This window comes from Hirundo rustica, chromosome 39 (genome assembly GCF_015227805.2).
Source record: "Hirundo rustica isolate bHirRus1 chromosome 39, bHirRus1.pri.v3, whole genome shotgun sequence".
In the NCBI taxonomy this organism is placed as follows: Eukaryota; Metazoa; Chordata; class Aves; order Passeriformes; family Hirundinidae; genus Hirundo; species Hirundo rustica.
This window is the reverse complement of record NC_080709.1, coordinates 13,616-29,404: the sequence shown is the minus strand read 5'-3', so window position 1 is coordinate 29,404 and position 15,789 is coordinate 13,616. Positions and strand designations below refer to the sequence as shown.

The 15,789-nt window shown below is 66.5% G+C and overlaps 1 protein-coding gene across 1 annotated transcript; it reads left to right on the top strand.

The window, feature by feature from the left end:
• Window positions 1–471: 471 nt before the first annotated feature.
• On the top strand, window positions 472–15,246 carry LOC120748265 (MAP/microtubule affinity-regulating kinase 4-like). Its single transcript, XM_058423219.1, is given in 22 exon segments — window positions 472–522; window positions 2,008–2,307; window positions 3,060–3,113; window positions 3,516–3,564; window positions 3,965–4,030; window positions 4,585–4,677; window positions 5,197–5,252; window positions 6,317–6,553; window positions 7,555–7,588; window positions 7,591–7,673; window positions 8,681–8,780; window positions 9,014–9,123; window positions 9,654–9,769; window positions 9,771–9,802; window positions 10,558–10,709; window positions 10,712–10,792; window positions 11,585–11,685; window positions 12,600–12,687; window positions 12,720–12,892; window positions 13,598–13,677; window positions 14,357–14,401; window positions 15,120–15,246. Coding segments are annotated over 22 exon segments (2,166 nt in total). The 3' UTR covers window positions 15,185–15,246.
• The last annotated feature ends 543 nt before the right edge of the window (window positions 15,247–15,789 follow it).

The window sequence follows — 15,789 nt, the reverse complement described above, 5'->3', positions numbered from 1 at the left end:
GAGAGGGGCCGCGCGCCCTCCCACGTGACCCCGACCCGCGCCCCACGTGACCCCTCCCCGGCCACTCAAGGGTTAAACCCCCTCTCCCTCCTCCCATTGGCCGAGCGCTCAGCCAATCGCGCCGCGCCCCCGGCGCTCGGCCTCGCCCCCTCCCCGGGGCGCGCCCCGGCTGTCTCCATGCCCGGGCGGCGCCTTCTGATTGGTCCCCTCCGCCGGGTGGGCGTGGCCGACACCCCTCCCTTATACAAAGCCCAAGCCCGCCCCGCCCACGGCGCGCCCCGGTTCCGGTTCCGGTTCCGGCGCCATGGCCGCCACGGCCCGGCCCCTCCGCCCCCCCCGGTAACGGGACCGACCCCCCCCCTCCCCCGACCACCCCCCCCCCGGCCCCCGCCGGGATCGGGAGCCCCGGCAAAGGGCCCCGCCCCTCCCGGTGCCCCCCGGTGCCCCCGGTGCCCCCCCCGCGCCGGGACCATGTCCTCGCGCTCCGCCCTGGCGGCGGGGAACGAGCGCAACGCCGACACGGTGAGGGGGGGGCGGCACCGGGGGGACACGGGCGGGGGGGGCACGGGCGGGAGCGGAACCGGGAGGGGATGGGGAGGAACCGGGGGTCCGGGTATAAAGCGGCGGGGGGAGCACCGGGAATGGGTCTGGGGGCGTCCCGGGGGTCCCGGTAAAGCGGCGGGGGGAGCACCGGGAGTGGGTCTGGGGGCGTCCCGGGGGTCCCGGTAAAGCGGCGGGGGAGCACCGGGAATGGGTCTGGGGGCGTCCCGGGGGTCTCTCCATTGTGGTTTTGGGGGGGGGATTTGGGGGGGTCTGAGGGGGTTTTGGGGGGGGGGATCTCGCCTTTGCCGTAATTTGGGTGGGGGTCTCCCTGCGGTATTTCGAGGAGGGGTCTCCCAGCGGTTCTGTATTTCCGGGAGGGGTCTCACCTGCATTGATTATTTCGAGGAGGGGTCTCCCAGCAGTTCTATATTTTGAGGAGGGGTCTCACCTCCCCTTTCTACCCCTCTCCCTGCAGTGTTATTTCAGGGAGGGGTCTCACCCCCATTTATTACATTTCAGGGAGGGGTCTCACCCCCATTTATTACATTTTGGGGAGGGGTCTCACCCCCATTTATTACATTTCGGGGAGAGGTCTCACCCCCATTTATTACATTGTGTGGAGGGGTCTCACCCCCATTTATTACATTTTGGGGAGGGGTCTCACCCCCATTTATTACATTTTGGGGAGGGGTCTCACCTCCCCTCTCCCCACATTTCTGTGTTTTGAGGGGGGATCTCATCCCCGATATGATTTTCGGGAGGGGTCTCCCTGTGTTATTTTGGGGAGGGGTCTCCCTGTGTTACTTTGGGCAGGGCTCTCCCCGCTGTAATTTGGGGAGGGGTCTCACCTCCATTTATTATATTTGGGGAGGGGTCTCACCCCCATTTATTATATCTGAGGAGGGGTCTCACCTCCCTGCTGTAATTTGGGTAGGGCTCTCCCTGCTGTAATTTGAGGAGGGGGTCTCACCCCCATTTATTCCATTTGAGGAGGGGTCTCACCCCCATTTATTATATTCGGGGAGGGGTCTCACCTCCCCTCTCCCCTGCTCCTCGCTGTGATTTGAGGAGGGGTCTCACCCCCATTTATTGTATTTGAGGAGGGGTCTCACCCCCATTTATTATATCTGATGAGGGGTCTCACCTCCCTGCTGTAATTTGGGTAGGGTTCTCCCTGCTATAATTTGAGGAGGGGGTCTCACCTCCCCGCTGTGATTCGGGGAGGGGTCTCACCTCCCCGCTGTGATTTGAGGAGGGGTCTCACCCCCATTTATTCCATTTGAGGAGGGGTCTCACCCCCCCGCTGTGATTCGGGGAGGGGTCTCACCTCCCCTCTCCCCTGCTCCTTGCTGTGATTTGAGGAGGGGTCTCACCCCCATTTATTATATCTGAGGAGGGGTCTCACCTCCCCTCTCCCCTGCTCCTCGCTGTGATTTGAGGAGGGGTCTCACCTCCTCGCTGTGATTTGAGGAGGGGTCTCACCTCCCCGCTGTGATTCGGGGAGGGGTCTCTCCTCCCCGCTGTAATTCGGGGAGGGGTCTCACCTCCCCTCTCCCAGCAGCTGGCGGGCCCGGGGGGCAGCGGCCGCCCCGAGAAGGGCGGGGGGGGTGGTCGGGGCGCGGGGGGCCGGAGCCCCCCGGGGCCGGAAACTCGCTGGGGGCCGAGGAGCCCCCGCACGTGGGCAACTACCGGCTGCTGCGGACCATCGGCAAGGGCAACTTCGCCAAGGTCAAGCTGGCCCGGCACGTGCTGACCGGCAGAGAGGTGGGCGGGGGGCTCGGGGGGCTCGGGGGGCTCGGGGGAGGGGGGTTTGGGGCAGTGGGAGGGGGTTTGGGGGGGGTTTGGGTGATGGGAGGGGGCTCAGAGAGGGTTTTTGGGGCGGTGGGAGGGGGCTCAGAGGGGATTTGGGGCTGTGGGAGGGGGCTCAGAGGGGATTTGGGGTGATGGGAGGGGGTCCTGAGGGCCTGGGGAGGGGTCTCAGGGGTGATTTGGGGCGGTGGGAGGGGGCTCAGAGAGGGTTTGGGGGGTAGTGGGAGGGGGGTTTTGGGTTGATGGGAAAGGGTTTAGGGGGGATTTGGGGTGATGGCGGGGGGGCTCAGGGGTCTGGGAGGGGTCTCAGGGTGGGTTTGGGGTGATGGGAGGGGGTCCTGGGGGCCTGGGGAGGGGTCTCAGGTGGATTTGGGGAATCCAGGGGGGGTCTCAGGTGGATTTTGGGGGTCTCAGGTGGATTTTGGGGGTCTCCCAGGGGTGGATTTGGGGTCACGGGGGGGTCTCAGGTGAATTTGGGGAATCCAGGGGGGTCTCTCAGGTGAGTTTGGGGGGTCTCAGGTGGATTTTGGGGGTCTCTCAGGTGAGTTTGGGGGTCTCTCAGGGGTGGATTTGGGGTCACAGGGAGGTCTCAGGTGAATTTGGGGAATCCAGGGGGGTCTCTCAGGTGAGTTTGGGGGTCTCTCAGGGGTGGATTTGGGGGTCACGGGGGGTCCCCGGGTGTCGCCTGAGCCCCCTCCCCACTTTAGGTTGCCATCAAAATCATCGACAAGACGCAGCTGAACCCCACCAGCCTGCAGAAGGTGGGGAGGGGTCCCCGGGGGGGTCCCGGGGGGGTCCGGGTGGGGTCTCCTCATTTGGGGAGGGGTCCCGGGGGGTCCTGGGGGGGGGGTTCTCTCATTTGGGGAGGGGTTCTGGGGGGGTTTCTCCTGATTTGGGGGAGTTTCCCCTCATTTTGGGGAGGGGTCCCAGGGGTTTCCCCTCATTTTGGGGAGGGGGTCCTGGGGGGATTCCCTCATTTTGGGAGGGGGTCCCAGGGGTTTCCCTGTTTTGTAGGGGGATTCTCTCATTTGGGGAGGGGTCCCAGGGGTGTTCCCCTGTTTTTGGGGAGGGGGTCCCGGGGGTTTCCCCTCATTATGGGGAGGGGGTCCCGGAGGTTTCCCTGTTTTGGGGAGGGGTCCCGCTGACCGTGCCCCTCCCCTCAGCTCTTCCGGGAGGTTCGGATCATGAAGGGGCTGAACCACCCCAACATCGGTGAGGGGGGTCCCGGGGGTCTGGGAAGGGGGGGGGGGGTGGTCCCAGGGAGGGGTCACAGGGTGGGGAGGGGTCTCTCCAGGGGTGGGGAGGGGTCAGGGAGGGTCCCAGGGGTCCCCAGGATAAGGGGAGGGGTCCCAGGGTGGGGAGGGGTCTCCAGGGGTCAGGGGGGGTCCGCAGGGTGGGGAGGGGTCCCAGGAGTGGGGAGGGGTCTCCAGGGGTGGGGAGGGGTCCCAGGGTGGGGAGGGGTCTCCAGGGGTCCCCAGGGTGGGGAGGGGTCCCAGGGTGGGGAGGGGTCAGGGGGGGTCCGCAGGGTGGGGAGGGGTCAGGGGGGGTGGGTTCCCAGGGTGGGGAGGGGTCCCCGCTGACCCCCCCTCTGTCCCCGTCCCCCCCCCCCCAGTGAAGCTGTTTGAGGTGATCGAGACGGAGAAGACGCTGTACCTGGTGATGGAGTACGCCAGCGCAGGTGGGGACAGGTGTGGGGACACCTGGGGACACCGGGGACAGGTGTGGGGGACAGCAGGGACAGGTGTGGGGACAGCAGGGACACACCTGGGGACACACCTGGGACATCTGGGGGGACACCTGGGACAGGTGTGGGGACAGCAGGGACACACCTGGGGACAGTGGGGGCACACCTGGCACACCTGGGACACACCTGGGACACACCTGGGACACACCTGGGACACACCTGGGACACCTGGGAACAGGTGTGGGGACACCTGGGACAGTGGGGACACACCTGGGCTGAGACCCCAGGTGTGGATTTGGGATAATTTGGGGCTCTCAGCCCCTCAGGTGCGGATTTGGGTGACCCCAGGTGCAGATTCTGGGGTGCGGATTTTGGGGTGACCCCAGGTGTGTCCCCCCCTCCCCAGGTGTGAATTTTGGGATATTTTGGGGGTCTCAGCCCCTCAGGTGCCGATTTGGGGTGACCCCAGGTGCGGATTTTGGGGATATTTTTGGGGTGACCCAGGTGCGGATTTTGGGGTGACCCCAGGTGTGTCCCCCCCTCCCCAGGTGAGGTGTTTGATTACCTGGTGTCCCACGGGAGGATGAAGGAGAAGGAGGCGGCGGGGGCCAAGTTCAGACAGGTGGGGACACGGGGGACAGGTGTGGGGACATTGGGGACAGGTGTGGGGACACGGGGGACAGGTGTGGGGACATTGGGGACAGGTTGTGTGGGGACACGGGGGACAGTCTGGGGACATCCCAGGGGTTTGGGAGCACCCTGGGGACAATTTGGGGACATTGGAGATGGTTTGGGGACATCCCAGGGAGGGTTTGGGGACATCCCTGAGTGTTTGAGGACACCCTGGGAGGGTTTGGGGACACCTTGAGGAGGTTTGGGGACATTGGGGAGGGTTTGGGGACATCCCTGAGTGTTTGGGGACACCCTGGGAGGGTCTGGGGACACCTTGAGGAGGTTTGGGGACATCCTGAGGGTCTGGGGACACCCCAGGGAGGGTTTGGGGACACCCTGGGGAGGTTTGGGGGACACCTTGAGGAGGTTTGGGGACATTGGGGAGGGTTTGGGGACACCCTGGGAGGGTCTGGGGACACCCCAGGGGGGTCTGGGGACACCCCGGGGGTTCGTGGCCCCACGGTGACAGTGCCACCCGCTGTCCCCAGATCGTCTCGGCGTGCACTACTGCCACCAGAAGAACATCGTGCACAGGGACCTCAAGGTGGGACACGGGGGGGACACGGGGGTGACATGGGGGTGACACGGGGGGGGACATGGGGGTGGCACCACGCCGGGGGCAGGGTCCCTGTGCCCGTCCCTGTGTCCCTGTGTCCATCTCAGTGTCCCCGTGTCCCTGTCCCTGTGTCCGTCCCCATGTCCCCGTGTCCCTGTGTCCATCTCAGTGTCCCTGTGTCCATCTCAGTGTCCCCGTGTCCCTGTCCCTGTGTCCGTCTCAGTGTCCCCGTGTCCCTGTCCCCATGTCCCTGTGTCCATCCCGGTGTCCTCATGTCCATCTCAGTGTCCTTGTCCCTGTGTCCCTGTGTCCGTCTCAGTGTCCCTGTCCCTGTGTCCATCCTGGTGTCCATCTCAGTGTCCCTGTGTCCCTGTCCCTGTGTCCGTCCCAGTGTCCCTGTCCCTGTGTCCGTCCTGGTGTCCTCATGTCCGTCTTAGTGTCCTTGTCCCTGTGTCCCTGTGTCCATCTCAGTGTCCCTGTGTCCGTCCTGGTGTCCTCATGTCCGTCTCAGTGTCCCGTCCCCATATCCCTGTGTCCGTCCTTGTGTCTCTGACCCTGTGTCCTGTGTCCGTCCCTGTGTCCCTGTCCCAGTGTCCCTGTCCCCACTGCTGTCCCCACTGTCGCCAGGCCGAGAACCTGCTCCTGGACACCAATGCCAACATCAGGATCCTGTCCCAGTGTCCGTGTCCCAGTGTCCGTGTCCCAATGTCCCTGTCCCCACTGATGTCACCATTGTCCCCATGTCCCCACTGATGTCCCCATGTCCCCACCACTGTCCCCAGGCCGAGAACCTGCTCCTGGGTGCTCCAGGATCCCGTCCCTGTGTCCATGTCCCTGTCCCCACTGCCGTCCCCACTGCCCGTCCCCACTGCTGTCCCCACCGATGTCCCCATGTCCCCACCGGTGTCCCCAGGCCGAGAACCTGCTGCTGGACGCCGACGCCAACATCAGGATCCTGTCCCAGTGTCCCTGTCCCAGTGTCTGTGTCCCAATGTCCCTGTCCCCACTGCCGTCCCCACCGATGTCCCCATTGTCCCCACCGGTGTCCCCAGGCCGAGAACCTGCTGCTGGACGCCGACGCCAACATCAAGATCGCGGATTTCGGGTTCAGCAACGAGTTCTCGCGCGGCTCCAAGCTGGACACCTTCTGCGGCTCCCCGCCCTACGCCGCGCCCGAGCTCTTCCAGGGCAAGAAGTACGACGGGCCCGAGGTGGACATCTGGAGCCTGGGGGTCATCCTCTACACGCTGGTCAGCGGGTCGCTGCCCTTCGACGGCCACAACCTCAAGGTGACGCCTTTGTCACCCTCTGTCACCTGCTGTCACCTCCTGTCACCCATGGTCAGCCTCTGTCACCTGTGGTCAGCCCTGACCCTGCCCTGGGGTCACTCTGGGGTCACCCTGGGGTCATCCTCTACACGCTGGTCAGCGGCTCGCTGCCCTTCGACGGCCACAACCTCAAGGTGACGTGTTTGTCCCCAGGTGTCCCCAGGATATCCCCAGGTGTCCCCAGGATTTCCCCAGATATCCCCAGGTGTCCCCAGGGTGTCCCCAGGGTGTCCCCAGCTGTCCCAGCTGTCCCCAGGATATCCCCAGGGTGTCCCCAGGATATCCCCAGCTGTCCCCAGATATCCCCAGGTGTTCCCAGGATGTCCCCAGGTGTCCCCAGGGTGTCCCCAGTATATCCCCAGCTGTCCCCAGGGTGTCCCCAGGATGTCCCCAGCTGTCCCAGGTGTACCCAGGATGTCCCCAGGTGTTCCCAGGATGTCCCCAGGTGTTCCCAGGATATCCCAGGGTGTCCCCAGGATATCCCCAGGTGTTCCCAGGATGTCCCCAGGTGTCCCCAGGGTGTCCCAGTATATCCCAGCTGTCCCCAGGGTGTCCCCAGGATGTCCCCAGCTGTCCCAGGTGTACCCAGGATGTCCCCAGGTGTTCCCAGGATGTCCCCAGGGTGTCCCCAGGATATCCCCAGGGTGTCCCCAGGTGTCCCCAGGTGTTCCCAGGATGTCCCCAGGTGTCCCCAGGGTGTCCCCAGGTGTCCTAGGGCGTCCCCAGGGTGTTCCCAGCTGTCCAGGATGTCCCCAGGTGTCCCCAGGATGTCCCCAAGTGTCCCCAGGGCATCCCCAAGTATCCCAGGTGTCCCAGGATGTCCCCAGGGTGTCCCGAATGACCCCAGCTGACCCCGCCTGACCCCGCCTGACCCCCGCCTGACCCCGCCTGACCCCGGGTGACCCCGCCTGACCCCGGGTGACCCCTGAATGACCCCTGCCTGACCCCGTGTGACCCCGCAGGAGCTGCGGGAGCGCGTGCTGCGGGGGAAGTACCGCGTCCCTTCTACATGTCCACGGACTGCGAGAACATCCTGCGGCGCTTCCTGGTGCTGAACCCCGCCAAGCGCTGCACCCTGGAGGTACCGGGGGTCACCGGGGGGTCACGGGGTCACCGGGGGGTCACGGGGTCACCGGGGTCACGGGGGGTCACCAGGGTCACCGGGGGTCACGGGGGTCCTGCGGCGCTTCCTGGTGCTGAACCCCGCCAAGCGCTGCACCTGGAGGTACCGGGGTCACCGGGGGGTCACCGGGGGGTCACGGGGTCACGGGGGGTCACGGGGTCATGGAGGGGTCACAGGGTCACCGGGGTCAAGGGGGGTCACCAGGGTCACGGGGGTCCTGCGGCGCTTCCTGGTGCTGAACCCCGCCAAGCGCTGCACCCTGGAGGTACCGGGGGGTCACCGGGGGGTCACCGGGGGGTCACGGGGTCACCAGGGTCATGGGGGGGTCACGGGGTCACCGGGGTCACGGGGTCCTGCGGCGCTTCCTGGTGCTGAACCCCGCCAAGCGCTGCACCCTGGAGGTACCGGGGGTCACCGGGGGGGTCACGGGGTCATGGAGGGGTCACGGGGGGGGTCACGGGGTCACGGGGGGTCACGGGGTCACCGGGGTCACGGGGGTCCTGCGGCGCTTCCTGGTGCTGAACTCCGCCAAGCGCTGCACCCTGGAGGTACCGGGGTCATGGAGGGGTCACCGGGGGGTCACGGGGTCACGGGGGGGTCACGGGGGGTCACCAGGGTCACCGGGGGGTGACCTGGGAGGGGTTTGAGGTGGGGTTTTGGGGGAGGTTTGTGGGGGTTTTTGGGGGCAGGTTTGAGGGGTCCTGGGGCGGTTCCGGGGAGCTTCTGTGGGGTTTTGGGGAGGGGCTTCGATTTGGGGCGGTTTTTTCAGGGGTTTTGGGGGCAGTTTTGGGGCAGTTTTCAGGGATTTTTGGGGCAGTTTTCAGGGATTTGGGGGCGGTCCCATGTCCCTGATGTCCCCATGTCCCCCTGTGTCCCTGATTTCCCCCTGTGTCCCTGCTGTCCCCGTGTCCCCTGCTGTCCCCATTGTCCCCTCTGTCCCCTGTTGTCCCCGTTGTCCCTCCCAGCAAATCATGAAGGACAAGTGGATCAACATCGGCTACGAGGGGGACGAGCTGACGCCGTACACGGAGCCCCAGGAGGACTTCGGGGACACCAAGCGCATCGGTGAGGGACACCGGGGACACCTGGGGACACCCTGGGGACACCTGAGGATATCCCGGGGACAGATGGGGACACCCTGGGGACACCTGGGGACACCTGGGGATGGCCTGGGGACACTTGGGGACACCCTGGGGACACCTGGGGACACCTGGGGACAGCTGGGGACGCCCTGGGAACACCCTGGGGACGCCCTGGGGACAGCTGGGGACGGCCAGGTGACGCCGCCGTGTCCCCAGAGGTGATGGTGGGCATGGGCTACACGAGGGACGAGATCAAGGAGGCGCTGAGCACGCACAAGTACAACGAGGTGACGGCCACGTACCTGCTGCTGGGCCGCCGGGGAGAGGTGGGTGACACTGGGGACAGCGGGGACACTGGGGACATCGGGGGGACTGGGGGGATCGGGGACATCGGGGGGATCGGGGACATCGGGGACAGCAGGGACACTGGGGACACGGCCACCTACCTGCTGCTGGGCCGCCGGGGAGAGGTGGGTGACACCGGGGACAGCGGGGACACCGGGGACATCGGGGGGATTGGGGACATCGGGGACATCGGGGGGATTGGGGACATCGGGGACATCGGGGACATTGGGGACAGCAGGGACACTGGGGACACGGCCACGTACCTGCTGCTGGGCCGCCGGGGAGAGGTGGGTGACAATGGTGACATTGGGGACATTGGGAACAGCAGGGACACTGGGGGGATTGGGGACATCGGGGGGATTGGGGACATTTGGGTCTTAGGGACCTGGGGGGGACACTGGGGACATCGATGACACTGTGACGCCCGAGGGTGGCAGTGCCCTGTCCCTGGAGTGACACTGGTGACCCCGGTGGACACTGTGACCCCGGTGACACTGTGACCCGGTGGCAGCCCGAGGGTGGCAGTGCCCTGTCCCTGTCACGCCTGCGCGCCCCGGCCGAGGCGCCCAACGGTGCCACCAAGTCGGGGACATCGGGGACCCACGGGAAGGGACAGCGCGGGGGGCGGCCACCACCGGCAGCGACGGCACAGCGACTTCTGTGAGTGGCACTGGGGACACTGGGGACATCACTGGGGACACTGGGGACAGTGGGGACATTGGAGACACTGGGGACATCATTGGGGACACTGGGGACACCTGGGACAGTGGGGACATTGGAGACACTGGGGACATTGGAGACACTGGGGACATCGCTGGGGACAGTGGGGACATTGGGGACAGTGGGGACATCATTGGGGACACTGGGGACATTGGAGACCCTGGGGACATCATTGGGGACATTGGAGACACTGGGGACAGTGGGGACATTGGGGACATTGGGGTCAATGGGGACATTGGGGACACTTTGACTCCCGTGCGTGACCCCTGGCAGGGCAGAGCAGACTGGGGGGGTCCGGCCCCACCCCGTGTCCCCCCCCCAGGTGACCCCCTGTCCCCCCCTGTCCCCTCCTGTCCCCTCCTGTCACCTCTCCTGTCCCCAGGTGTCCCCCCAGGTGACACAGGTGTCCCCGTCCTGTCCCCACAGGTGGCCCCGCGCCCGCCCCCGCACCCCCCAAGCGCAGCCCCATGGGGGATCCCCAATGTCCCCAATGTCCCCAGGTGTCACAGGTGACACAGGTCTCCCCCCAGGTGACACAGGTGTCCCCGTCCTGTCCCCACAGGTGGCCCCGCGCCCGCCCCCGCGCCCCCCAAGCGCAGCCCCGTGGGGGTTCCCCAATGTCCCCAATGTCCCCAGGTGTCACAGGTGTCACAGGTGACACAGGTGTCACAGGTGTCCCCGTCCTGTCCCCACAGGTGGCCCCGCGCCCGCCCCCGCGCCCCCCAAGCGCAGCCCCACCAGCGCGGGCGCCGCGGAGCTGCGGGAAGGGGGCGTGGCCTCGCGGGAGGGGGGCGTGGCCTCGCGCAGGGGCAGGGGCAGCGGCGGGGGGGGCGGGGGGGGCCCGGGCCCGCCCCCCCCTCCAGCCCCCTGGTGAGCTCCGCCCACAACCCCAACAAGGCCGAGATCCCCGAGCGGCACCCGGACAGCGCCGTGCGTACCTGGGGGGCACCTGGGGGGGCGTGGGAACACCTGGGGGGGCGTGGGAACACCTGGGGGCACCTGGGGGGGCACCTGGGGGGCACCTGGGGGCACCTGGGGGGGGCGTGGGGGGCGTGGGAACACCTGGGGGGCACCTGGGGGGGCGTGGGAACACCTGGGGGGGCGTGGGAACACCTGGGGGGGTGTGGGAACACCTGGGGGGCACCTGGGGGCACCTGGGGGGCACCTGGGGGGTGTGAGAACACCTGGGGGGCACCTGGGGTACCTGGGGGGCGTGGGAACACCTGGGGGCACCTGGGGGGGCACCTGGGGGGCACCTGGGGGGCACCTGGGGGGGCGTGGGGGGCACCTGGGGGGCACCTGGGGGCACCTGGGGGGGCGTGGGAACACCTGGGGGTACCTGGGGGGCATTTGGGAACCCCTGGGGGACACCTGGGGGTACCTGGGGAGGGGAATAGGGGCACCTGGGAACACCTGGGGGGCACCTGGGGGCACCTGGGGGGTACCTGGGAACATCTGGGCACACCTGGGGGGCACCTGGGGGGCCTGGAGGACACACCTGGGGCAGGGGAGAAGGGACTGGGGGCGACCCCGGGGGTCTCTGTGGGTCTGGGGGGTGTCCCCGTGGGTCTGGGGGTGATCCCGGGGGTCTGGGGGTGTCCCCGGGGGTCTCTGTGGGTCTGGGGGCGTCCCCGTGGGTCTGGGGGTGATCCCAGGTGTCCCTGTGGGTCTGGGGGCGTCCCCGTGGGTCTGGGGGTGACCCCAGGGCCGTGCCCCCCCCAGCCCCACGTGCCCCCCAGCGTGATGGGCCGCAGGAACACCTACGTGTGCTCGGAGCGCCCGGGCGGGGAGCGGCACCTGCTGCTGCCCAACGGCAAGGACAGGTGAGCCCGAAATCACCCCAAAACCTGCCCGAAATCACCCCAAAATCCATCCCCAAATCACCCCGAAATCACCCCAAAATCCAGCCCAAAATCACCCCAAAATCACCCCAAAATCCAGCCCAAAATCCACCTGGGGAGCGGCACCTGCTGCTGCCCAACGGCAAGGACAGGTGAGCCCGAAATCACCCCGAAATCACCCCAAAATCTATCCCCAAAATCCATCCCCAAATCACCCCAAAACCTGCCCAAAATCACCCCGAAATCCATCCCCAAATCACCCCAAAATCACCCCAAAATCCAGCCCAAAATCACCCCGAAATCACCCCAAAATCCATCCAAAATCCACCCAAAATCCACCCAGGGAGCGGCACCTGCTGCTGCCCAACGGCAAGGACAGGTGAGCCCGAAATCACCCCAAAATCACCCCAAAATCACCCCAAAATCCATCCCCAAATCACCCCGAAATCCATCAAAAATCACTCCAAAATCCAGCCCAAAATCCACCCAAAATCCACCTGTGCCCCCCCCAACACCTGTCCCAGTGCCACCAGTCCCCCCGTGGGGTGGTGACCTGTGTGATTGCGGGGTCACCTGAGCGTGTGGCGGTGTCACCTGAGTGTCACCTGTCCCACCTGAGTGTCACCTGTGTCTGTGTGTGTCACCTGAGTGTGTCACCTGTGTCACCTGTGTGTTACCTGTGTGTCACCTGAGTGTCACCTGTCCCACCTGAGCGTCACCTGTGTGTGTGTCACCTGTGTGTGTCACCTGTGTTACCTGTGTGTATGTGTCACCTGTGTCCCCCGTGTCACCTGTGTTACCTGTGTGTGTTACCTGTGTCACCTGTGTGTCACCTGTGTTATCTGTGTCACCTGAGTGTCACCTGTCCCACCTGAGCGTCACCTGTGTGTCCCCAGCCTGCCGTCCCGCCCGCCGCCGTCCCCGTCCAGCCACTCTCTGGGCGGGGCTCACCTGGGCGGGGCTCACCTGGGCGGGGCTCACCTGGCGCACCTGGCCCGCGGTTGCTCCGCCCGCAGCACCTTCCACGGCGGCGGGGGAGGGGCGGGCGGGGGCCGCCGCGGGGGGGGCGGGGCCTCGGGAGCCCCTCCCCCTTCTCGCCCCCCCCTCCCCCCGCACCTGCGGCCGCCTCCCCCCGGCCCCGCCCCACGGCCACGCTGCTCAGCAAGATCACCTCCAAGCTGACGCGCAGGTGAGCGCACCTGGGGGGGTCCGGGGCACCTGGGGGGCGGGGACACACCTGGGGGGCGGGGACACACCTGGGGAGGGGGCGGGGACACACCTGGGGGGCGGGGTCACACCTGGGGGGCGGGGTCACACCTGGGGGGCGGGGTCACACATGGGGGGACATCATTGTCTCCTGGGGGGACAGGGACACACCTGTGGGAGCACACCTGGGGGGCGGGGACACACCTGGGGGGCGGGGACACACCTGGGGACACACCTGGGGGGGGTCAGTGTCACCTGGCGGGCCTCAGTGGCACCTGGGGAGGGGGCGGGGACACACCTGGGGGGCGGGGTCACACCTGGAGAGGGGGCGGGGACACACCTGGGGACACACCTGGGGGGGTCAGTGTCACCTGGGGGGGTCAGTGTCACCTGGGCGGGGCTGTGGTGTCACCTGGGGGTTTCGTCTTCCTCCGCTTCACCTGGTGCCTTTGTTCCCTCGTCTTGCTCCTCCCACTCACCTGTCGCCTGTCCCCTGAGCTCTCACCTGAGCTCTCACCTGAGCTCTCACCTGTCCCCTCTCACCTGAGCTCTCACCTGAGCTCTCACCTGTCCCTGTCCCTGTCCCCTGAGCTCTCACCTGTCCCTGTCCCCTGTCCCCTGAGCTCTCACCTGTCCCCTCTCACCTGAGCTCTCACCTGTCCCCCCTCACCTGTCCCCTCTGTTCCAGGGTGTCCCTTGACCCCTCGCGCCGCCAGAGCTCCAATCGCTGCGTCTCGGCCACACCCGGCCCCGGCGCCGCCAAGATCCGTGAGTGACACCTGGGCACACTGGGATACACCTGGGGACAGCTGGGACACACCTGGGATACACCTGGGCACACCTGGGCACACCTGGGCACACCTGGGACACACCTGGGATACACCTGGGATACACCTGGGGACAGCTGGGGACAGCTGGGACACACCTGGGATACACCTGGGCACACCTGGGATACACCTGGGATACACCTGGGGCACAGGGCATACACCTGAGATACACCTGGGCACACTTGGGCACACCTGGGACACACCTGGGGACAGCTGGGACACACCTGGGATACACCTGGACACACCTGGGGACAGCTGGGATACACCTGGGAATTTTTGGGGGGATTAATTTTATTTTTTTAGGGCATTTTAAAATTATCTTCTTTTTTTTTTTTCAGGGGATTTGGGGGGATTTTTTTTTTTTTTTTTAATTTTTGGGGGATTTATTTTATTTTATTTTATTTTATTTTATTTTATTTTATTTTATTTTATTTTAACTTTTCAGCGTGGTTTTTTTTTTTTTTTTTTTTTTTTTTTTTTTGGTAATAATTTTTTATTTCCAGGAGATTTTTTGGGGGGGAGGGGGGGACACAATTCTGATTTTTCATGGGGGGGGCGGGATTTGACCCCTGACCCCCGACCCCTGACCTCTGACCCCTGACCCCTCGGTGCCCCCCCAGGGTCGCAGACGAACCTGCGGGAATCGGGGGACCTGCGCTCGCAAGGTGGGCGCCGCCCCCCGGGACCCCCCCGGGGACCCCTGACACCCCCCCCAAAACCCCCAGGGACCCCTGAGACCCCCCCAGACCTCTTGGGACCCCCCCAGGACCCCTTCAAACCCCCTGAGACCCCCCCAAACCTCTCGGGACCCCCCCGGGACCCCCAGGACCCCCTGAGACCCCCCCAACTCCCCCCAGGGACCCCCAGGGACCCCCCCCAACCCTCGGGACCCCCCCCCAGGACCCCCAGGGACCCCCTGGGACCCCCCCAAATCCCCCCAGGGACCCCCCCCAAAACACCCAAACCCACCCAGGACCCCCAGGGACCCCCCCAAACCCCTCGGGACCCCCCCTGGGAACCCCTGGGACCCCCTGAGACCCCCCAGACCTCTTGGGAACCCCCCCAAATCCCCCCAGGGACCCCCTGAGACCCCCCCAAAACCCCCAGGACCCCCTGGGACCCCCCCAAACCCACCCAGGACCCCAGGATCCCCCCAGGACCCCCCTGGGACCCCACCAGGATCCCTTCAGACCCCCCCCAGTCCCCCCTGGGACCCCCGAGACCCCCCCCAGACCGTCCCAGACCCCTCTGGAACCCCCCCAGATGCCTCTGGGACCCCCGGGATCCCCTCAGGACCCCCCCCCCGGACCCCCCCCAAACCCCCCCCGGGACCCCCCCCCCCCCCGGACGCCCCCTCCTCACCTGTGCCCCCCCCCCCCGCAGTCGCCATCTACCTGGGCATCAAGCGGAAGCCGCCCCCCGGCTGCTCCGAGGGGGGGGGGCTGTGATGGGGGGGGGGGCTGCGACCCCCGGACCCCCCCCCACACCCTGCCCGGGACCCGCCCCCCCCAGCGCCCGGGACCACGCCCCCTGCACGGGGGGAGGGGAGGGGCGCCGGGACCCCCGGAACCGGATTAGGACCCCGGAAATGGATCGGGACCCCGGAAACGGATCGGGACCCCGGAACTGGATTGGGATCCCGGGATTGGATCGGGATCCCGGGATTGGATCGGGACCCCCCCGGGACCCCCAAAACCGCACCGGGACCCCGGAACTGGATCGGGACCCCGGAACTGGATCGGGACCCGGAAACCGGATCGGGATCCCGGGATTGGATCGGGACCCCCCCGGGACCCCCAAAATCACACCGGGACCCCGGAACCGGATCGGGACCCCGGAACTGGATCGGGACCCTGGAACTGGATCGGGATCCCGGAACCGGATCGGGATCCCGGGATTGGATCGGGACCCCGGAATTGGATCGGGACCCCGGAACTGGATCGGGACCCCCGAAACCCCCCCTGGGACCCCCAGAACAGCACCGGGACCCCCCAGGACCAGATCGGGACCCCCGGGATTGGATCGGGACCCCCCTGGACCCCCGGAACCTGGC